Source organism: Rhinolophus sinicus, chromosome 16 (genome assembly GCF_057876585.1).
Source record: "Rhinolophus sinicus isolate RSI-liver-muscle chromosome 16, RSI-T2T, whole genome shotgun sequence".
Taxonomy (NCBI): domain Eukaryota; kingdom Metazoa; phylum Chordata; class Mammalia; order Chiroptera; family Rhinolophidae; genus Rhinolophus; species Rhinolophus sinicus.
In genome coordinates, this window is record NC_142516.1 from 5,647,556 (window position 1) to 5,671,768 (window position 24,213).

Here is a 24,213-nt window from a genome sequence, read left to right on the forward strand (position 1 = left end):
AATAAAGTAATAGCTCGCGTCCTGACTAAATCTAAATGGTCAGTCTAGTCTAGGCTGTCCCAAAATATTGTTGATAATGAATAAGGAAGTGTGACTATCAAGAGGAAATAAACATTTAGTGCCTTTAGTACACCCAGTAAGTGCTTCCTGTGTCCTGTCCTGTAGCAAGACAGCTATAGTGGGATGTGTGCTTCCACAAACGTAATTTCTGCTCTTCCCTGCTTCTGTGGAAAAAGGAATGTAAATATCTAATAGACAATTAAGTTGTTCTGTTTTACAATAAGAGACAAAAGCCCCCATTACTTTATATGCAGAGTTCCTGTGATAAGGGAATCTCAAAGTTTTATGCAAAGAATACAGTCGGTAGAACTGTCTTGTTTTAAAGTTACCCAGCCTGTCAGGTTAGGAATTAGAAAATTAATTTCTAAGAAATTTCAAGGCAGCCATCGTTAGAAGTCAGAGTATAGCTTCCAAAGTGGATGGTGGGTCGCGTTGAGCTCTATCCTTAGATCTCGATTCTGCTGGCTTCTAGAACTGCCCATCCATCTCCAGTTGTTCTTTGAAGAATTTCCAACAGATGAGCAGGTGTTTTTGCTGGACTGTAAAGTTTCATTTTAACTGTAAACCAGTTAACCCATCTCTGCCACTTCCAAAAGCTTTGCGGAGCACTCATTTATTATATTTATAATGAATATATCTGTCTTGTCTTTTGGAATCTCATGACGAAAGATGTTGACTATTCATGATTGTTTGCCATTTGTTTCTATCGTTATTCCATTCTTCCCTCAACATCACAGTCTGTTGGTTGCAAGTGGTTTTTGAATCTGTGTTTCATGGTATTCTCTAAATGTTTAGGAAAAAACCAAGGAATGTCAGTAATCAATAAGTATAAGAAAAAGATGGCAAGAAAAACATATAACACTTAAAAACAAAAAGCAGTGAAATGGGAAACTGGTTATTTTGATAAAGAAACTCTCCGCCCCTTTTTTTTTTTTACCATGATTAGCAAAATGAATTTTATTTCTTACATCTCAAATCTATGTTCAGGAAACCTGTTAAAAAACATTTCTAAACAGTGAGTGTGTTTTCTTTTGCATACACACAAGTACCCATTAAAAACATTAGTAAGTAAATAGAAACATAGTTTTGCTTCCCTTATGTTAGTTGGGGTCAGATTTGATGTCCTTCCCTTCAGGAAGTGGCAGTGCAAAAATAAAAAGGAAATACATTATAGAAGTAAGATTAGGAAGTTCAAAACAAAAAATTAATCTCAAGTTTGGGGAAATAAATTTGATTGTAAAGCAATTTCAAAGTGGAAGATACATGGTTTACTGTATCCATGACTAAAATGATACAGTTCTTGCTACTATTTTATTTATTCTACTTTTTATCTTTAAGGCTATTATGCCAAAGATAGGAAAAATATCCTAGGAAAATAACAAATCTGTGATTTTAGTATGTCTTCAAATTTATCATGTTTGCAGTTTTCAGATCCAGATTTCAATAATGTGTTTCTATCAGCAGAATGTGTAAATCTTGTGCAAACATTTCTTAGCTGATTTTATTTCTAAATAATTGAACAGGATACAATAATTTTTGTTGTACATCGTTGACAGTTACAAGAAAATCCTGTTTCACTGAACATCGTTAAAGACTGGTATACCATTTGAACGTTATTAACCACTATTTCGTATTTCATCTTTACACTAGATAGTATGTTGTCAGTTTACAATTTACAAAGTGTAACTTTATTGTCTTAAATTAGGATTTCTTTTTCTGGTCTGAGCCAGGGACTCCTAAATCTAAAATATAGATATATTTGCCCCAGGTTTTAGCGTTCATTGTATTGAAAAAAATGCCATCCAAGTTGATCAAAGATTTTGGAAATCTTTACCAATTGTTTGTCAGCTGTTACAATCTTCTGGATACTTTTATTCATTGTTTCTTGTTCTCTTGCTGATTATTGGCAGACTCAGTCTTTCTGTTTTCACAAAGAACTCATGAAGAGGACGATAGGGAAACCCACGTATGCTTTTGAAGCTAGGGAATATGTTGTAAGTTCACCTGTGATGGCCAGGTCGTACCGTCACGGCACAGGCACTAACCCCATTGACATCACCAAGACTGGGGACCCCGATGCATTCTGTTATTCTGCCACTTGAGAATTGAAGTTCTCAATTGAGAGACCCCACCACCACCACTACCGGAGAAAAAGCCTAATTGTATAAATTCAATCACAGGCTATTTCATCCGGAAAACTTGCATGAAAAAAGGAACCAAACTTCCCTCTGACAGTCAAACTGCCTAAAAATGTCAGTAAGCGGAGCTTGGTTTTTTCCCCTTTTCATTGATGGTGACTACCATCTGAGATGATGCCACTGGGTAGGATTTGATGGCAGAATTTCCCCATAAAACGCAGCTGCGGAGCGTGGTCATGGGACGATGACGCTCTTACAGACAGCAGTTGTGTAGCACGGTCACCCCGGCCCACGCTTATAACAGATGGATCCCTACGGGAGTTACGCCATAATGCTCGGAGAACCAAAACAAATCCGTGAAGCGTGAGCAAGGTCAGAGAGGACCAACGACACATTGCTTATATATTTATTTTCACTGTCCCCTTTCTTTGTACTTGAGGTTAGTACCTGTGACTGCCCAATAACACATGGATCCGCTAGCTCTGTGTCCCCTCATGTGTTATTGACACTTGTGGCTCCCAAGGTCCCATAATTGTCGCCTGAAACTGACAGCTTTGTAGTTCTTCAGGTGTCTCACAGCGCACCTCATGCAGCCTTTAAAATATGCTCTTAGCAGATGATTCAGTGTCTAATGTGAAATGATCTAACTGGCTGGCCTGCAACTTAAGACCGAGAACCAGTTTATAACCATGAAAAGGAATACCGTATGCCGTGATGGTTCCGCTGGCAAGTCATCCATCACTGTCCACTTCAGAAAATGGAATTTGTCTGAGAATTTGGTATTTCCTATTTCTATTGGGATTTACTCCCAATCCTAATGACTTCTTATTATTATGAAGTGGTAATATTCCTAGGCTGTTTGTTTTGATATTAGAATTCTGTTTTTGTTTGTGTTTCTTTTTTTTTTTTTTAAAGAAAGAATATGTAACTTTAAATAACGGAAGCAGACAAATACAGAGCAGATAACGGACCGAGTTCAAATCTCGGTCCTTTGAATTAGCGACATTTAGACGATAATGTATGAGAAAACATCTTCATATGGCACTGTGCTTTGTAGGGAAGGTGTTGGCAAAGTTTTCTGCTGTGCACCATTAAATGTTGTCTGTAAAGAGCTCAAATTGTGATGAATGGATCTGTGCTAAAGTTCACAGGAGGGGCGCAAGGAGCTAAGTCATGAATGTGACTGGTTGGACCCTTTTTCCCCAAAGGTTTAGTCTTGCTACTTTCCTTAAAAGTCTCCTGTTTCTTCATAGAGACAATTTCTTTAAAAGCTTAATGCCTATTTACAAAAATGTGTCAACTTTGAGTTAATCTTAAGAATGAGATTTTCTAAATATGGTTCAGGAATTTTGAACACCCTCTGTCCCCCCGCTTTAAAATCAAATGGCACATATGTTCTGCTACACTTTGTCCCAACATAGTTTAGGATCCTATTATCAGTTAGCTGAACTTTTAGGATCGATAACAGCTAAGTAAATATGCACTGAGCTCTCAAAATACCGCATTGAAGTCGTAGAGCAGGTCTCACCTCTTCATGAAGGACCAAATGTTTGGGTTTGGTTTCTTTCCCCTCATTTTGATCTGTTTTGGGTCCAGTAAACACTGTACCTTCACTAGCTGTAAGGCCCAACAGGATTATAGCCGCTGTCTGTGTCCTGAGACAGTTGACTATATCCCAGAGCTGACTTTCAAGAGCAGGAATTAACTCCTGTTAATTCCCCCAAATACTACATAAGCCCTGCGGATGGGGCTTGTAGGCCATGGAAAGCCTCCAAAGACCCTTCCACAGAGCAGGAAGTGGAGTGTGCTGCTCAGGTGGGGGAGAGCATCGTCCTTCTGCCTCCAGCGGGGCACTGAAGGACTTTCTGGCCCCTGGAGGTAGCTCACCTGCTCACCAGTTTGAGAATTTGCCTCAATGCCTCCAAGAAATGCCAGTGTTCACATATATCAGATTTCCTTGATGTAAAAATATGACTTGTTGGGGCGGCCGGTTAGCTCAGTTGGTTAGAGCACAGTACTCTTAACAAGGTTCCCAGTTCGATCCCCACATGGGCCACCATGAGCTGTGCCCTCCACAACTAGATTGAAACAACTACTTGACTTGGAGCTGATGGATCCTGGAAAAACACACTTAAATAAGTAAAAAGTTTTTTTAAAACATTATGACTTGTCTGTGGTGGAAGTAATCGCTTTTCAGACTCTTTTAGTCTGTGTAAAACTTTCCGTGGCAAAATTGGTGAACTAAAGGCCACGTGATTATTTTTGTCTTTTATCATCATCGTATGTCACTGACTACAAACTTAGCCCAGTTGATATCCAGGCTGATGGGACCCTATAGAACTGACACCAGAAACTCTCCTCTGTCTTCATTCTTTGCTTTGGCGACATACGTGGCCGCTACAGAAAGGTTTTGGTGGGTATCAGCCCCTCTCATGAACTTTTGCACAGATCCGCTCCAAGTCATTTTCACAAAGCGACAGGTGAATTTATGTGTTATGCTAATGCGGTGGAGATGACCGAGTTCTTCTTCTGATGTGTTGTTTCTCTCTCTCTCTCTGTTTCCCGTTACCCTCCTTCAATTTTTACGCGAAGCTTTCTCTCAAGCTGGTAAGCACAATTGTTCCATGCATGTCCTCAATCGAATCAGGTTTCTTGGTGTGTGTTTTGTGGGTGCTATGCCATGTGCAGCCTATCTTCAAAGTTAACTGTCGACTTGTCTTTCTCTTCTGTGTGCTTTTGTTGCTGTTTCTTTTCCAAAGCTTGGAAATACAAAGGTCGAGACTCTGCTAGAGGCGATCTGAATCTTTCAAGTTGCTAAGAAAATTAACGCTTAACTCATGATTTGATTTTCTATATTATCGGGGCCTTAAGAGGATGATAAATGTGGGTCAACTTTATTGAAATATGAAGATAATATTAACTATTGGGAAGTTGACTTATTGGGTCATTTTGAATTAAAGTGAATTTAAAAGTGGAAAGATGCTCCTTCCCAGGAGCCACAGAGCAGGTGACAAACCCTGGGAACCCAAAGGAGACAGGTGGCAACAATGCCAGCCCCAAACTCGGGTCTAAGGCAGCCTGCAAGGACTGCCACCCATGAAATCTTGAAGGTGCTACATAAACACATGGGTGCCTGTGCATAGCGGATTCAAGGAATCACAAAACGATTTTCTGGCCAGGGCAAAAGAGCCTCCTAAGCCTTTCTAAAACGATTTACTTAGTGTTTTGTGTTGTTTCTACTTAATTGTAGAGCCTTAGTAAACAGACTAATTGTTACATTTATTAAAAGACACTCTTAACCAACATAACCCATAACTATACTTCCGATATGTGTAAGTTACATAGTATTCTCCAACTATAGCTGAGGATATCCTGACATTATGGACAATGATAAATGGTGACAATTCAACCAGGTACGAGACCATCACTTTAGGAACTGCAGTTGATGACGTAGGATTCTATTTTCCAGTTAATCTTACATATAACACATGTGTAAGTATATACATACCCACATACACAGAATTATTTCAACCTGACAGTATTTGGCAACTGACGCAACCCTTCAAAAAACAAATATTTTATTTAATTTAACATTTCTGAGACTGCCATAAAGCCCCGTGATGCGTCCTTGGTTAAGGATTCTACAAGAAGGAAAGATCTAGATGCTTAAATGAGCTGCATTCCTCAGCGCTATGAATCTGGGAGAAACTAGGATTCTCTCGGGTGCCAGGGTCTCTTTCTTGCCCTTTATTTGTTCTTTTGCTGAGGTGTTAGCAGCAAAGATAATATCACTGGCAGTCTTTCTCTTTGAGACACAAATCATTTTACCAACCTGGTATTGAATTGTTGCTTTTACCATTACTTCGAAGCTAATAAAGAAGTGGAGTGTCACAGAGGGAGTTTGGGTGTAAAAACAGTAAAATCTGGAGAAACAGCTTATGCTTCTGCCTTTTGGGGGAGGGGGTCGCTCAGAAGCACGTGCTCGATTCCAGAAGCTGTAGAACAAGATCCTCGTAGAGCCAAAGCCAGTTAAGATGTACATCTACGTGTGTGACCCCCTTGTCCAATCCCAACGCCACCTGGTTCTTTGGGACCTGGGCTGCTCCAAAGATTGCAGAAAATCTGTTATGACTCAAAGCTATAAACATAAAATTCCTTCATGGCAAAATGACTCATAGGTCAGAGTATTGTTTGAAGAAATTCAAGCTTCCAAAGGCTAATTGGACAAAATGACCATTTACGGTACTTCTGGAAACCTTACGTTTCTTTGGCTCTAGAAGAAGCTGTTAGCCTGAATCTTCATGGGCAACGTGAAGTTTGTTGGAGGCATGGTTATCGAGATTCATTTTCAAATAACAACACAGAAACATAGACCATCTATAGAGACCTAACTGGTCAATCAGACTGACTCCTGGTCTATTTATTATATAATTCATTTCGTTTCTATAAATCATCAGGGTTGCATTTTGTTGTTGTTGTTTGGGGTAGTAAGTCCTAAGTACAGTGTGTTTTATTTACAGACTTCTTTGCAGCGTTTATCCACCAGTGCAAACTTTACACCTGTTTACAGTCTAGACCTGCATCGTCTGATGTGGAAGTCACTCACCACATGTGGCGATTTAAATTTTAGCTAATTAACATGAAATAACATTTTAAAATCCAGTTCTACAGTTGCACCAACCACATTTCAAATGCTCAGTAGCCATGTGCAGCCACCGTGCAGATACAAGAACATTTCCATCATTGTAGCAAGTTCTTTCGGACTCAGAGCATATAGTAAGCCTCAGCAAATGTTAACAAATCAACACTGAGAGCTTCCTAGATTTCCTGACTTCTGAGGCCGTACATCTCACACTGTGTTTTGCCGATTCCAGCATGAAGGAAAAAAATGAAACAAAACCTCGGTTCTAGAAAACATGCTCATGTGTGTTCAGTGAACTTAGCATGCGAACAAACTACTGAGCTTTTAGCAAAATGAAAAGCACATGGTTCAGGTCTTATAACAACAGTTTATGGCCAAGAAAAAACACATCTGATTTCTTCTGATATTGAAGATTAGTTTGTTTCATCCTCGTTTTAGAGGCAAATTGAATTTCCTTGGTGTGGCACGAGGGCAAAGTCACTTCCATTCTGGTTTCGCTCATATCTTAGCGCCACACACACACACACACACACACGCACGCATGCACGCACGCACGCACGTCTTTGAGGACTCTGGCTGACAGGTCTTTGTGTGGCCCTGGTAGTGAACTATGTGCCGAATCCCACACTTCCAGCACAGCACCCTAGGAGCTTCCATCACAAGCCCCCGTGTAAACCACTTGGCAGACTCAGCACAATTTTGAAAAGACATTATCCGAGTCCCTTCTTTTCCACCCACTCCCCACGCCAGTCTTGCCTGAGTTTCATTGGTTCCAAAGTAAAATCTCTTTTCTAAATTCCCTGGCTTACCCCTGGTTCTTGACTAAATTTCTCTTTATGAAAACAGCCTCGTGTAAGTAAAAGTACTTGATCACACAGCTTCTAACAAGTGAGCAGATGTGAAAGCCTAGACACCCCCCGTGGTATTTTCTCCTTCAATCGCCTGCTCAGGAAAGGCAGCCGTTGTTTTGGAAAGGGAATCAGGATAGCAAAATGCACTTCTCATGGGTTAAACGCAGCGGAGGTTGACTCCATAGCTGCAGGAAGTTGATGATGGAGCGGGGGAGGGCATCTTACATGAATTTTCGGAGATTACCCTAAAGCTGTCAAAAAGAAGCGACCAGACTTTTGAAGGCAGCAGGGGAAGAGCACATGAAGGGGAGGGGAAGGAACTATTTTTCAAATGTCCTTTCACCCTTATTCTCTGAGGAACTAGATGTCCCATCTGTCACTTCACGGGGATGGAAACTTCTGGCCTCAGCCTGTGCAGAGACAGGAAGGAATAACTCAGACTAGGGGGGAAACGCAGCACCTTTCACGTGGTACAGTCGATGGGGACACTTATCACTGTTTTACAGAGAAAACTTAAAACGTCCTTAAAACTTCAGTGTCGCCACCGACGCTGGCAGTAATGTGGAGGCTCGGTCTCAAACTGCGTTTCTCACCCGTTCTCCCCGGAGTCTGAAGTGTTTCTTCCTCTCTCCCCCCCTGTAGCATTGCTCTCGCCTTCTCGGAGGCAGCTCGGCCGGCGCCCGTGGGCCGTGAAGTGGTTGTGGGGCCTGTGTAGCTTGCATGGCCTGATTCTGCCTCTCAGCGGGTGTTGTGGGAAAGCGCTGGATTGATTTCACAAACACGTGCAGACGTCTGCACGCCCTGGTGTCTGGGGACCCTTTCCTGCAGGCCTTCTCCCATATCTTTTGGCAAGGAGGGCCATAGGGTGTTCTGGCTTATTTCTGTTTGCATCCACAGGGTGCAGCACCGGAGGATTTCAGCAACCTCCCACCTGAACAGAGAAGGAAAAAGCTCCAACAGAAAGTCGATGAATTAAACAAAGACATTCAAAAGGAGATGGATCAAAGGTAGAGTGAGTCAAAATGGCTCCTGAAGAAATTCAGGTTCTGTTTGGAAAGATGGGAACTCCAAAGCTACATTTGAATATAAGTGCTTGTTTCCACTCTGTGTTGTGTCATACACATTCTGCAGGATCGCTTTATTCCCATCTGGGAGGGTTCTTCTAACAAGTGGGTTTTCTTCTGTGTTTTGGTAACAAAATGCATGTGGTTCTGTCAGGTGAGTGTTTTTGAACAGATGTGGAAGAGAAAAGCGGCCCAACTCCCACCCTCTCTCTTGCCCCTGTATTTTAGCTTTGGGTCCAAAATGTACTTCTCCTTCTATAGGAGGATAAGTCACAATCAGCCTTCCCATAGTTTCTCATGTCTTCTTATCTTTTTATAGAACGTATTAATGGTGTCTAGAAAACAGATCGCGGTGCCTTATTAAACACACCACCAGCCGTTAGAGTGTCAGTGTTTGCTTGCTCTGAGGAGTGTCTGCATGAGGCTCCCACTGCGGGGCCTCCCAGTTTTCTGAGCTGCTTTGTAAGTTTGATCCTAAGGATGCTAGGTTGGTGCACATGCAGCAAAAAAAAAAAAAAAAAGTCAGGAAAGGTTTGCTATCTCTTTTAATTTGTACTTCCCACCCCACACTTATAACCTACAACACTTTCAAATCACTTGAGGGACACTTCCTAACAATCCCGATTGAAAAGCCACTTTATCGTCTCTCAACTTACATCTCACTGAGTGAATTAGATGACTCATTCATCTGTTTGAGCTTTTATGCTCTATAAATAGGCCACAGGGTCATCCTACATACATTTGGTTATATTGAAGCTGGGGTTAAAATTTGGTTATGCAAAAAACAAACACAATGGTAAGGCAGTACAATTTCATACATGCCAAAGAAAAGTTTTCTATTCATTCACCTCTGTTAGGCCGACTCCTGAAAACAACAGGTCATTTTATAAACCTCGTTACAGTGTATAAAACATTGGAACACATATAGTTAACTTTCTTCTAGCTTTGTATTAGAAAGATACTCCATGCAATGAAAATTTTATCTTTGTGCTTTTTATTACATGTGGGACCAAATACAAAAAGGGTTTATAAATATATAAGCCAATTAAACCTCTTGTTGTTTAATAAGTGAGCAGTTATATTTTGTACAGGAGTAAGAAGTTAGGACTCAAGTATCTGAAATGACATTTTATCGTTTGTTGACAGACTCTCGTTGTCCAATATCATGGAGAACAATTTCTCTGTCACTTGGGTGGTGGCTGTGGAACCTGGTTAACCTTTTCACTCCATAGCAGTCCTTGCTGCTAATAAGGCAAATCACGTTCACTGTTCACTTAATGACTCTTCACAGAGCATTTACTGAGTGCAAGTAATATTCTAGGCATTGAGGGAAAAGCAATGAGCAAAACATAAAAACCTCTGTTCTCGTGCAACTTACGTTTTGTGCAGGAAACATTAGTTTTCAGCAGAGCTGACATGATCTGAGAACTTTTTTTGATAATCAAAAAAAGGCAATAAAGGAGAGAAAAAATACATAGAATAGGCAAGACAAATGAAAAGCACGTATTTGGATGGTAGATCTGATTCTCTGTGTTTTTATCGCAGACTTTGGACAAGCTCCTTAACCTCTTGGGACCTCGGTTTCCTCATCTTTAAAAGGGAGTTAATGTGCCAGTTTGTGTGAGGATGAAACGTGTCTGACTAGGACAATGCCTGGCACATCAGTGTTTGTAAAATACAATGAATCAATATGTTAAATGTAAAGAGACTGCATGTTCCAATTTAAAGAGTTTTTCAGAGTGGACAAAAAAAGCGAAATCCAGCTGTATGCTCTCTACAAAAGATATATCAACTCATAACATATAGAAAAATGGAAAGTAAACGAATGGAAAATACATACCATGTGTATGCCAACCAAAAATAAACGGTGTGACGACTGCCTTCCAGGTCAAAAAAAAAAAAAAACCCAAACTGTTCAACTCAAGAAGATCAACGTCATAATAATAAACGATTCAAATAACAAATGGCTCAGTTCATCAGGATGATAATAAAACTTTAAATGTGTAAGGACCATAACAGCGTAACCTCAAAACCCAGAAAGATTATGCTCTTAACCTTTTGTTACAAGAAATACAAATGCATCATCAGAGTAGGAGATTTTCAATGCACTTGTCGCAGTAATTGATACAACAGGTTAACAAGTGTCAGGATACAATATTTGAATAATATAGTTCATAAAATTGACCTGATACACGTATGTCCAATAACTGCACGATACACATTCTTTTCAAGCACACATAGAACATTTCCCAAAATTGAGCGTATCCTGGTTTTCATAACGTAAACCCGACCAGACATCCAAGGCTAGATACCATTCAAGGTATGTTCTCTGCAGCCTGCAATGAAGCCGGAGACCAAGCCCCAAAATTCAGGAAGTGTAGCTCTAAATAACTCATAGACTGTAAAGGAGAAATCATGCTAGACATTTGAAATATATGAAACAACTGAACGTTAACACATCCTGCCTGTGTCTCTGGGGTGTCACGAAAGCCATGTTTATAAAGGGAAATGACCTGAAATCTATGTAATTTTACTAACAATTGTCACCCCAATAAATTTAATAAAATTAAAAAAAAAAAAAAAACTCTAAAAAATAAAAAAATAATAATAAAAAAATAAAGGGAAACGTGTAGCTTTCCATTCACATTGAAAACAAAGTGCACATTGAAACAAAGTTAACTCAGTGAGCTAACAATCCATCTCAAGAAGTTAGACAAAGAATAGCAAGTTGAACCAAAGAAAATAGAAGAAAGGAAGTAATAAAGAGTATAAATTAATTAAATAGAGAAAATACATTCAACAGAGAGGATCAACAGGTCGAAAAGTTGGTTCCTTGAAAAGATGAACAAAATTAAACTGCTGAAGAGCTTGATCAGGGGAGACAGGGAGGAGGAGAAATGAAGACAGTGAATTAGGCAACTCTTTTGAGAAGGTTTGCTGAGAAATAGGGCAGTAGCTGGAGTGTAGGTGTGACGTGGAGAGGAGTTTTGTAAAGGTGGACGGCGTTACTATTTGTTGTAAGAACGTTTATTCATCTCACAAATGTTCATTGAGCTTCTCCTGGGTGCCGGGTATTGTCCTGACCCTGCAGGCGGAGAAGTTAAGAGCTTGAGTCTCAGGTTCCTCAAAGAGCTTCCGTTCTAGTAGGAAGAGACAGGCAATAAGCAATAAGCATAATAACAAAGTACATAAGGTTGGAAAATGGTACATGCTGTGGAAAGGAAGGAGGGAGTGCAAAGGGGGCTGGGAGTGCAGGGTCTGGCTCTTGTGGGGGGCCTTTGTGGGGAGCAGGCAGCAGGCTGTGGGGGCTCAGATGTGAGGAAGCGGGCAGAGGGGTGGCCAGGACTTGTGGAAATTCTCTTCCTGTTGTTTCTGTGTTTTCAGTTAAGCTGTTTCCCATGACTCAAAATATGGTTTGGTTTGTTGGTCTTGTGTTGTATAATTGGTTTAGATTTTCTTTTGCTGAAGCTCATTAAACTTGGCATTCATTTGCTCTAAACTTCCCAGAGCTCAAACCCTACTGAGACCCCCTTGCCGCCTGAGTTGAAGTTCATAGAGCTCTTTGGTTCTAGAGATAACGCGAGCCTGCCAGCCTCGCTTCTCTAGGGGTCCCTCCCTTAGATTGCTGTGGGCGGGGCTTCCAAAGCAGGATTTCAGGAAGGTGTGGAGATCTTGCAACGCGTAGCTTTAAGACTGTCGCTCGCCTGTCCTCGATCCCATCTGTGGGTTCGGTTTCTTAATAGTCGAAATAATGTGTAATAAAATTTTCAGAGCAATTAACTGCTTCTTCATGTGGTCAACACATTGCTGCCCACAAGACAGGATGCCAGCTGCAATTTTGGTTTGAATGAAGAATGTGCACATGGAAATACTTGGGTTTTGTTTGTCGTTATTGTTGTTTGGGCAAAGGCAGGGGTGATGTATGGTTCTCACTTGCTGAAGACAACAGGGAGACACCATTCAGAAAAGGCAACTGAGGTTTTAACAGCGGTCTCAAGATGGTAGAAACCTTGGTCGCAGGATCCCTATAGGGACATTTCAGAAGGGATGCTGACCTCAGCGTTCCTTTCCATCTATCTTCAGTCTCCGCATAGTTTTCAAGGTGGCAGGAGAATATGATTGGCTGATGACATTAACCTTTCCCACGTCCCGCTCATTCTTTTTTTTCCAGAGATGCCATAACAAAAATGAAGGATGTTTACCTCAAGAATCCTCAAATGGGAGACCCAGCCAGTTTGGATCACAAATTAACAGAAGTCAGCCAAAATATAGAAAAACTGCGACTGGAGGCCCAGAAATTCGAGGTATGAAAAAGCTGCTGTTACAAAAATAGAAACAGAAGAGGGGCTTGGTGTCATGCAGTGACTGTGGGTACAGAGCGCCAGCATTTCTGCCCCTGAGGGAGTTGTGGCTGGAAATGTCAGGGTGATTCTTGAGTTATGATAAAAGGAAAAATCCACTGAGTGTTCTGCTTTTCAGCATGTCCCATTTTAATTGTGTCCCTTGAAATTGACACCACTGAAGGTTATATTTAGTGTTGTTGATCAATTTAAATATTTCACTTAAGTTTGTTCTGCTTCATCTCATTTTAATAACGTGTGTCATTGGGAGTGTGTAATCGTCCATCATCTCAGTGAATCGAAAGACACAAAACATGAATTCAAATATGGTATTGTTCTTTCAGAGGACCTATTATCAAAAGGTTACATATGTGAAAACCAGTTGGGAATACAAATTAGAAATGAGTAGGAAACACTCATTTCTGAAAACATCTCAATAAATGTTTTAAGGAGAGACAGAAGTACTTGAAAGCTGTGGGCAAAAGGCTCCCCTCCCACCCCACCCCCACCCCGCACTTAGATTACAGAGCATGGAAAAATACATTAGGAACTGATCGCTCCAATCAGAATAGGCTGTTTCTATCAAGAATGTTTCTAGAATCTGTCAGTAAGTTTGAGTTTTTAGAACGGTAGACGGTAGACGTGTCCTTTTCTGATCATTTGTATTCTTTTGCCTTTTGAACAGTGTAACTATTCAAGTGTAACTTAGAGTAATTCGTTCAAATGTTACTGAGGGTAAATTTATATCTATTTTGAATTTTCCTGTGTAGAAGTTTCTTCACTGTTAAAAAATGTTACACTCTTTAAAAAAAAAAAAAAAAAGGTGGGGTGGGGTGGGGAGTATAGCTTTCAAACTCAGTCCTTGCTCAAGTGTGGCAGTACCATCCTGTTTCCAAGGGTGACCTCATGGTCACAGAAGCTTCGGAACCAGATGGAACTAGAAGACACTTGTCCGAAATCACATCTTCCTGCCACATTGTGAGCAGCTGAATCCATTTACTTCCGCTTCTCTAACTTGGGATGAAATGGAAGCAGTCACCTTTGAGTACGTTTATACAGTCGGATGCAAATAACACTGGGGACCCCGCCCCACCTGGTCCTCTGGGATCAGCTTCAGTGACCAAGAGCAGCCTGAATTTGGGACCTTCAGACTCCATGGTGGGGCCCTCCGCTGAGGCCGGAGTCTCATGGCTTTTGTTTCCAGGCCTGGCTGGCTGAGGTGGAGGGCAGGCTCCCGGCACGCAGCGAGCAGGCCCGCCGACAGAGTGGCATGTACGACGGCCAGACCGCCCCGCCGATCAACAACTGCGCCCAAGACCGGGAGAGGTACAGTATCTGTACAGCCCTGCTGCCTGGGTTTATTTCTCAATTCTGGGATCTGAAAATGAGCATCAGACACTTGTTGGATACCAATGTGTCTGTGGCGATGGACCTGTGCTTCTCCCCAGGGTGCTGGTTTTTGCCTCGACGTTTTAAGCAATCACTCTGGGTGGGTGGCCAGCACTGTGGTCTTGGGGGGCTGCATCTGCGTCCTCACTGGGGCCAGTTGCTATAGTTGCTGTGTGTTTTCCTTTCTTGAGCAGCCCGGATGGCAGTTACACGGAGGAGCAGAGTCAGGAGAGTGAGGTGAAGGTGCTGGCCACGGATTTCGATGACGAGTTTGACGACGAGGAACCCCTACCTGCCATAGGGACTTGCAAAGCTCTCTACACGTTTGACGGTAACACCTCACGCCAGATCCCCCCACGGTTCACAAACTGTCTGCGTCACTCTGCTCTTTCCGTGATCCGACTTTTCTTTTGAAGCCTTCCAAAACTTTCTCTTATTACTCTTGTTCTACTCATAGTATTTACTATTATTATTATTATTAAGTTGATGGCTGTATATTTTGCCTATTGGCCCATATAATTTAACAACTTTCAGTGAGCTCAATTATAGCGGATAGTATAAAATGATGATTCCATCCATTCATTCAATATTTATAGAGCTCCTGTGGTGTAAAGACTCCGGAAGGGCTGGGATGCAGGTGGCATGGAGTGGTGCCCACCCTGGAGAAAGGAAGCAGATGTGTGGCTAGGAGGGGGCAGCTTGCAGGATTTATGGGAGGAGGGTACAAAGTGATGGGGTTTCACGGGAGGGGGAGGTCACTTCTGTAAGGAAATTTAGAGAACTCTCTGAGCTGCAATGTATCAGAGGCCGGGGTGATGCCAAACATGGACGTGAGGAAAGCGTGGGGTTCCTGTGGCTGGAGCTCAGATGTCTTAGGGGTAATAGCAGACTAGAAAGTACACGATGCCCATGGGGGTTGGGTAACAGAAGCATTTGGATTGCACTGGGCACATTGAGGAGCTATTGAAAGTATTTGAGCAGAGGCTTGACGCGATCAGAGCTGTACCTTAGGGCATTTATTGTCATATGTGTAGGAGCAACCAGAAAACAGGGATAATGGTTAGAAAGACAAGCCAAGTGTTTCCTAACCTGATGAACCTTGAATCAAATCAGTATCCCGCAGAATGTTCTAAGGATGCTCAGAAAGAGGCAGTCAGTTCATCTAAGTTGGGGAAGCCCTGGAATAAGTAAATTGTACAGATATCTTCACTGCAGGACTTTTCAGAGCCTTTAATACACTAAATATTCATTGTGACAAAACAAGAAAGAGAAGCACCGTGTTAAATGTTCCCAATTTTACTTCAGTCCAAAACATCTCCTCCACCCCCTGGGCCCCCATAGCACCCCAACTCACAGCTCCCTAAACAGTTTATCTTTCAGAACACGGTTTGGGCAATGGTAGCTTGTCTTCTGAAATGAGCTCAGCCGATGGTGTTGGGAGCCTCGATGAAGAAATGAACCCAGAGATACTGCAGGAAACACTCTGCTCAGACTCAGGGCTGATCAGAAGTGGGACTAAAAAGGGGAGGGGATAAAGATGGTTCCCCAAGTTGCCTCCTGGGACAGTGGAGATAGATGCCCCCTGATGGGCAAGCAGGAGGAGGATCTAGTGTGTGTGTGAAGGCGGGTGGGGGCCAGGAGCCCAGGTCCACCCATGTCGTGTGTCAGAGTCAAGGCAACATCAAGGCTGAGCTATGCTTCAGGCAGAGGGAGAAGGGGAGCCTTAGCTGCAGAAAAGAACCAGAATAGACAAAGAAGTGGGGACAATGTGTAACGAGGTGTAGTTGAAGCCATGGGAACACTTTCACCCCGAGAGCGAGGAAGAGCAGAGCAGAGGGTTCCCCTGGGACAGTACCTGCCGTCCGGGAAGGGCGAGAGAGAAGGCTCCCAGGAGGAATTGGAGAAGGGTCCTTAGAGAGATGGGAGGCGAGGACCAGAAGTTTCTGTGTGGGAGGAGAAAGTGTCAGGGCGGTGGGGAAGGGGCCACGGCATCTGAGGACCGACCTGGGCTTTTACCAGTTTCACTGCAAAACTCCATTTGCTCTCGACCTGGGTTTTACCAGAAACCTAATATATTCTGATACGGCTTTTCCAGGTCAGAATGAAGGAACCATTTCAGTGGTCGAAGGAGAAACGCTCTATGTGATAGAGGAAGACAAAGGTGATGGGTGGACCCGCATTCGGAGAAGTGAAGACGAAGAGGGCTACGTCCCCACTTCATACGTCGAAGTCTATTTGGACAAAAATGCCAAAGGTGCTAAGACTTATATTTAATACAACTTAAAAAAAAAAAAAACTTAAAAAAATTGGAGTTGTTTCTCCCCACAACTGTGACTGTTGCAGGCAGTTCTTCAAAAGACTGGATGGAGCGTGCGGCCGGCCATGTTGTCACATAGCCACTCGGTGACTTCAGGCCCCTCCCTCCAACTTGCCCTGTCTAGTCCTGACTATAATCCAGTTTCATTTGCTGATGACATTTTATGTGGAAAGCTGCCAACTGCCAATTTACAACCGTGTCATTTGAAATCTGATAAACATTTTTGCTTTCGGCAGTATCTGTAGATAACAAAACAAGCTGCCTTCTAGCTTCTAATCAATATTTCTGAATTTCAAACTCCGCACACATCACAGAGGTGCAGAAGACTTCCGTTTTCTTATTTATATGTAGTATCTGTATCCGCCACCAATCGAACTACCTTAGCATGTTACATTTTGTAACCATAAGTTGAACTGTGCTACTTTGTTAAATTTTACCACCCTTCACTTTGGAGGACATCATAAATAAAAGTTCCTACCCCCCAGCCCCCACCCCCACTCCCCTCTTGAGTAAAGAATCAAATAAGAAAATTCTTTTATTGGTATCAAAAGTGTGAATTTTTATCGGGATTATCCTAGTATGTCTGTTTGATCCCTGGAAAAGTTTGGTCAGTTACCCATCTGATTTTTACACATGTCTAGTGACCTGCTCTCTTCCAGCTGACAGAGTTATCAGATGTGCTGGTAGTGCTGTTTAGATAAACTTACGTCAAAATAGCGTACTTAGTTTTTGTTCTGCTGGAGGTTGTGTGGCAAGTGGAGCTGTATTCAGCTGACGCGTCCTGGGTGTGGCTATAAGGAGAGTGAACAGCGTCTGCTTCTGCAGACACAGACTCCAACACATCGCTTTTCAAAGGGAGAATTTTTTTTTCTTTTAAACATTGGCGTCTTTAACACCCAAAGTGAATTTACTGAAAACCATGTTAGAATTGCTTGCTCATTTTGTAGAATTCACAGTAGCCAGAATAAAATAAAATGTTTCACCCTCTTGAAAGGAATCTAGGTCACTTGGGGATTTGCATTTTGAAGCTGGCAGGATAAGTGGTGAAATTGGTCCTATGGATGGATGGGTACCAAGCCCAGTGTTTGTGCCCATTTTGCAAATTACCCTGAGATCATGAAGATTAGCTATAAATGGGTCACAGTGAAAGTGTCAGGATTCTCTTTTCATTTGGCTTTGAAAATCATTCCTATCCTTTCTACTTTTAAATGGGAAATTAGCTCTTTGCCTCGATACCGTGGGCTCCTTTTATAAGCCAATTTGGAGCTGACTTTAAAAGTGAGGGCAATACACCGTGGGTCGAGGACCTGGCAGGAGATATGGGTGCGTGTTGCAGATTCCAGCAGAAAGTTCACTTATATTTCTCACAAGGGTCATCAAAGTGGAATTTAGTAATCTTTACTTAATGACAGCCTAATTTTTCAAATGCTTTTTATTTTTAAATAATTATAGAATCTCAGGAACTTGCAAAGATAGCACAGAGAGATCCGGGTACCCTTCACCCAGTTTCCTCCCGGTGGTTACATCTGACAACGATTGTACCAAAAGCAGGACACCAACATCGGTCAGCCTGATTTTTAAAATATAATTTTGTAATTCAAATTTCTTTGGAATTATTATACCTTTGCTGACATAATATCAATAAAGCCACTCACCTGAGCCCAGACCTCTCTGGGGAACTGTTTCAGCCCCCCTTTTTAACTATTGCAGCAAAAAGGAGACAAATCAGCTGATCCTTAAACCACAGGGGTGTGTTTTCATGAGCAGGAAGTCACAGTTTTAGGCTTGTAACCAAGTGAAAGGGGAGACCTACGGGATGAAAACCTAACCTTTCTCTCCAGTGAGGAACTCGTTTCCAGACTATGAACTATACTGGAGAAGGCAAACTTAAACACTGAAAACGTCTTAAATTGGGGTAAAACAATATTAGCCTTTGAAAAGCCTGCCCTGAAAAGTATAGCACTCCATGAAGGTTATTTTTTATTTTGCTTTTTTTTTTTTTCCTTCGGTGTTGTGCAAATTGGACTCAGAAAATAGCGCAGTTGGTTTGGGGGGATTGGTTTGGGCACCTGAACTATGGTCATTAATGTAACTTGTACGCCCCAGACCCTGTAGCCCACACGTCTGTGTCAAGGTGACAAAACGGTGAAAAACATTTTGTGGTTTCAGTCCCATCCCATCTCGTCAATGCGTGAAATATTAGCAAAAGCATTCAAACAAATCCCAAAGGATCAGGAATGTTCCCATTCCACCCAAAGTATACTTTGTTGTCCTCCAATAGTTACCTGTTAATAAAAAGAAGCAAAGCCCCAGCTTGTTTATAAAGTTACCTCCTTTCATTTTAGAGTTACCCTTAGCAGTGACTGATGTGTGTGGAGAAGCCTTTCTCGTGTTTCTAAGTCCGTCCGCCTCCCCCACCGACATTGCCTGCCTTACAGCTGCTTCCCAAGGCCCACAGCTCCATGCAGTTGTTTTATTTTCAGTAACACCCGTGCTGTGTGTGTATGTGTCGTCTCCGATGTGACTATTTAATAATTGCCAAAATATTTAGTTTAGGGGAACTTCCCACTGGTCAACTGGATTGTGACTATCTTCTTTTATGGTTTGGTTTGGTTTGTTTTTTTCAATTGCTTTCTGTTAAATATGTCCGCAATCCCCCCTCCCCAATATATTTGTATATACTGCAATTTAAAAACTAAAAGGATTACTTGAATTCGTTGTTTTAACGTTTGACTCTTTTATCTGTTTGTTTTATTGGTGATTCTGCTGCCTAAAAGTGACCTTTTTGTTTTTGTAACCGCTGGGGAAGCCGGAAGGACTGTTTCACTGCTAGCTAGGGCCCTGCCGGCTGGTCCAGCCTTGAGTTTATTGTAGACACTTGGGTTCTGAGTAAGTTTTGTTCCAATACGGCCAACATGGTTGTGTCTCTCTCTATTCTTATCCTAACAGACAAGAATCTGTCTGGCACCTTTTAGTTGTACCCTCGTATCTGCCTCTCTAATAAACATTGTATTTTTTCTCCGTGTTGTGTATTTTAAATGATTTTTCACCTTTCTGAGAAAGTGATTCTGTGTATCCCAAGTATTTCCCTCTTTCATCTTCAGTAATGGGGAATTTTCTAGCCAAATGCTTTTTAAAAATTCTGCCCTTTCCCCCTCCTGTTTCTACCCTGTGTGCATCTAAGGGCTCCAAGGTCTCCCTGGTCTGTCTTCTCCCCACCTCAAGATGAAGAACTTTCACTGTTTGTGGGGAGTAGATATGGAGGGACAGCTTGCCTTTTCACCAGAGGTTGTACGTTTTACTGATAAAGAACCAAGGGTGCCCGTCAGAGAGAATCTGCCTTTGAGCTCCTTGCATCGTTCTGGGAAGCTGGTGGCCTTTCTCTCAAAACTCAATTTATTAGAAAGATGACGTGGGGTGGATGGGTGCCTCCTTTGTCTACGTGGGCTTCTCAGAAGGAAAGATGGGAGCTAAAACCGTGAAAGTTCCTTATCTGTGGGACCCTGTGGTAACCAATTGCTCTCAAGTTGCCCCCACCGCACCCCCTCCTTTCCCAATCCCCCCCCAGGGCGGTGCAGTTTGCCTTGAGCTGCAGAATGCCCGCCCCTGACCTTGGGCCTTCCCCTCTAACACAAGTTTTTCTTTCTTTCTTTTTGTGTTGTAGATTCTTAAAGGTGGTTACGGAGCCAGAGCCACGGGGGAGGCTTCCCAGGAGAAACCCTTCGGTCTGCTTGTCTCCACAGGCCTGGCGCCCACGTGAACAGACAGCTCTCGGCTGGGCTGGGGCACGGCCCTCGGCACCTCAGCCTGAAGTGACATCCCCACACCATGCAGCTGCTTGCCTTTTCTTTCTTTTCTTTTTACAGCATGCTCCTCGCGGCCCAGCACCTCCTATGGCCCAGTCTGGCCAACTCTTGGGGGCAGGTCTGTCCCCATCCGGGTCCCCACCCCACACAGGACCATGGAAGGCAGCTAGACATGCACTCCCTCGTCCCCTGGCTCCTGTCTTGGCCCTCAGTCCACCTGGCCCGTCCTGGCCTGTCCACGGTTCACACTGTGCCTTTTGTGAAAACTTTGCCACTGGTCTCCTGGGGAGACTGACAGAACCTGGACCGGGAGGGTCAGGCACGCACCGCGTGGACTGAATGCCTGATGTCATCGCTGGTCTCACATCGTTTACGTTAGAAAATACCCATCGTTCCCACGTCCACTGAGCATCCTTTTCTGTTGATGGGGTTTCATCTCACAGTAAAACCCTGATTGGCCCTTGCAGCATTTCCTGGCCTGAGTGTCGCTGGCAGCCACTGGGGTGCACACACGTTTTTGTTTGGGGCCCTGTTTTCAGTGGCCCAGAAACATCCACACTGGAATTCAAATCCGGCTTGCGGGCCAGCCCTGCTGTCTGTCCTGTGTCTACCGTTCAAGGGATCGAGGAACGCCCTAGCCCAGCTTCTCCACACCGTCTTCCTGCGGGTGACAACTGCCGACGTGACACTGGGGGAACACGTGTCTCACTGGTGTACTAGCTCGTTGCAAAGAGAAAATTCCCTTGTTCCATGAATTCCAAGATTTGCATCGTAGGATTTGAGCCTTTTTGTCACCAAACAGCCTGTGCTTCTTGTGGTTCAAGTGGCCCTGTGGCTCCGGCTTCTGCGTTTATCACATGCTCTGCAGGCCACGTGGCGGTAACTGACTTTGCTGTTTGAGCTCCGTTTCCTTCCTCTTAGGGGTCTTTGAGGAAAACGTGAGGCCATGTAGCCTATGGCCACTCAAGCCTTGGAGCCGTGTCACTTCTCTTTTTCTGGTGCAGAAACAGTCGAGAAAAGTCACTGGCTGTGGGTGTGAAAGCCCAAGGATGAAGTTGGGCCTCTTTCTTCTTTTGTTTGGCTTTGGTGGTCGCCTCAAGCATCCTCAAGTGTTTTCAACATGTGTGAATCTAAGATAAGGAAGTCTTCCGGGAGCCAGAGGGTCAGGGACAGAAACGATGGGTCCCGAGGGTTGGGCCTGTGTTCAGTGGCAGGAAAACGGCCCTTCTCAGCAAACCAGGCTTGACCACACACCACCCTCCAGGAGCAGCTCAGTCAACCCACAGTGACTAGAACCACAAGCAAGCAAATGCCTGAGGTAAGCAGGTGAGGAGGAAGTGGCTTCAGGTTGAGAGCTAGTGAGCGGTGGAGCTTGGGTCCTGTCATTCTTCCGCACCCAGAAGTGGAGCCAGGCCCAGGGGACCTGCAGCCGGGGCATCGCAGCTCTGCTACAGCAGCAGCAGCTTCCGGTCACCAGGGTGGGTAGCCCACTGTAGCCTGCAGCAGTCTTGCGAGAGGACAGGCTTGGCAGATGACACTGAAGCCAGGATGCCAAAGGTGAGACGAGTCAGGGCCTCACTTGCAAATCAGGTGTGTGGTTAATGTCAGCAGTCGGTCCCCGTGCTCCTCCGCTGGCAAGGTAACCGGATCTCTCCAGGATCTTTTGAATTTCACCAAATTCAGCTGACCACTCTCCACACGGATGCTAATGGTTTTTAAAAATCTGATCTTAGAGCCTCAGTAATGCATGTGCATTGCATCTTCCATATTATGGGTCAGGATAGACTAATTTCTTGCAATATAGGGGGGAAGGTAGAAGCTGCAGCAATGTGTCCTTTTAATGTCTGTTAAACCCAGTGTAGAATATACTGTGTCCTCCTGTAACCCCCGCCCCCCTTTTTTTCTTCTGTACCACCTGCGTCCAAAACAGAATGGATAATGAGTGCTTTTCAACGTTAACCTTGGTGTTTGCTCCTCTACCAATCTGTGCGGCTGCATGGAAAGGGCAGTGCTGTACCAGCTGGGCTTATTAAAGAAAGGACGTTAGTATACGATAGTTGAGATGTATCCTGTACTCTGGGAATCCTACTGTGACGTCACCTATTACTATGGAGCAGTTCACATAGAGTAGAAACATGGAATTCCCCATATGCCTCTCGGTCTCCCTCCTGTCCACTGCCTGTCATTTCTCTACCAATGCCAGAATATCATGTTGTAAGAATGATGAATTTTTTAAAGAACCTGCCCTGAAAATGACTTCAAAACAAAACGAGAGAGGGGGTGCTTATCATCGATCCAGTTTTTCCTGTGCAGGATGGGAAACTAGTAAACGCCATGGAATGCTATAATGGGGTTTTCCTTTGGGTTTTTACCCTGCTCGTCTTGAAGCTTTCAGGTCGTTATGCTCAGGCAACAGAAGCCCGTGAGTAGCTTGTCTCACCAGCCGGAGCACAGAGGCCACTAATGCCTTTTGGGAACATCTGTAATTACAGAAGAAAGTTTACTGAACATGAAAAAGTTACGTTGATGCTAAGTATTTTTCCAGGAATTTTGGTTTCAAACTTAATGACTCTGCCTCCTGTGCTTCTGTCATTCAAAAAACTTCTTTAAAACGTGACCCAAGATTCTATTTTCATCTGACGTTGAGCACCTTTAAACTTTTTGGTTTATGTGTGTGTGTTGCACTAATGCTAAACTTTGGAGGCATTTCAGTGTTGTCACAGTCCATTGCCATTGTAAAGGTTCTGGAATTGCCCATTTGTCTCTGGAGATGGAATTAAACCAAATAAAATATTCCATTGGAAAGCTTATATTGACTTGTAACTATATGTTAATCCTTTAAATGTTAAATAAAAGTATAACTTCTGGCAGGGTATCATGGGACTGTTTTATTGCACAGTGGTGCCCCGCGTCAGGAAAGCAGTCTGATCCCCTGGGGCCGGCTCCACTTTGCACCCCAACACAAGCTCCGTGTAGTTGCCATCTGGGAGGGACTTTCGACCTCGCCAGCTCTAGCTACCACCCCACCTACGGGGTGGGGAGGGGAAGCTGTCAGACATGGGTGACGTGGGATTCCGGTGGGGAGGCTTCTTGTAACCAGGAATGCTTTTTGCATGCAAATTCAGCTAGCAGCTACTCGAGGTTTTCAGAGACCCTATTGTCGGGTGTTGGGGGGGGAGCGGGGAAATTGGAGCATGTTTGCGTTTCCTTGGCAGTCTGGTGTCACAAGCGCTCAAGCCCACCCTGGGAGGCTTGGCTGGCTGAAATAATCACTGGTTTCTGGGCAGCCGCAGTCAGTGTGCAGCACTGAAGGATGGGGGCCTCATTGCACCCCTGCATGTGTACAGTGGGAGGCCCCGTTTCCATAGCCAGCCTTGAAACTCTCACCAGGCCTCGGGGAAGTAGCTTGGTTTGTGCCTGCACCTCTTTCTTCCTACGGCTCTTTAGAACACTGAGTGTGAACGAGCAGTCTTGCTAAGGGTTGACTCACTTGCTGAGGGTGGGAGCTGAGGTCACCAGGAAGAGGCCAGGTGTCACTGCAGCCTTCCCCTCCTCCCACACATGGATGGGACTGGCCTTTAAAGCAAGTCCTCAGTGAAGGCTGCT

At 43.6% G+C, this 24,213-nt stretch overlaps 1 protein-coding gene across 25 annotated transcripts in view; it reads left to right on the forward strand.

Moving 5' to 3' along the window:
- The window catches only part of FNBP1 (formin binding protein 1), a 115,760-nt gene extending 92,286 nt beyond the window's left edge, over window positions 1–23,474 (forward strand). For 4 of the 25 annotated variants that reach the window (XM_088793441.1, XM_088793438.1, XM_088793437.1 and 1 more), the window contains exons 11-17: window positions 1,971–2,054; window positions 4,791–4,805; window positions 8,589–8,698; window positions 12,927–13,059; window positions 14,300–14,421; window positions 14,676–14,815; window positions 16,580–16,904. In XM_088793441.1, the coding sequence (XP_088649567.1) occupies window positions 1,971–2,054; window positions 4,791–4,805; window positions 8,589–8,698; window positions 12,927–13,059; window positions 14,300–14,421; window positions 14,676–14,815; window positions 16,580–16,758 (783 nt within the window). In that variant the 3' untranslated portion in view covers window positions 16,759–16,904. Of the gene's footprint in view, window positions 1–1,970; window positions 2,055–4,790; window positions 4,806–8,588; window positions 8,699–12,926; window positions 13,060–14,299; window positions 14,422–14,675; window positions 14,816–16,579; window positions 16,905–20,465 lie in introns of those variants that run through there. The other 21 variants (XM_019728840.3, XM_019728835.3, XM_019728842.3 and 18 more) reach the window with 9 other exon arrangements.
- Window positions 23,475–24,213: the final 739 nt, after the last annotated feature.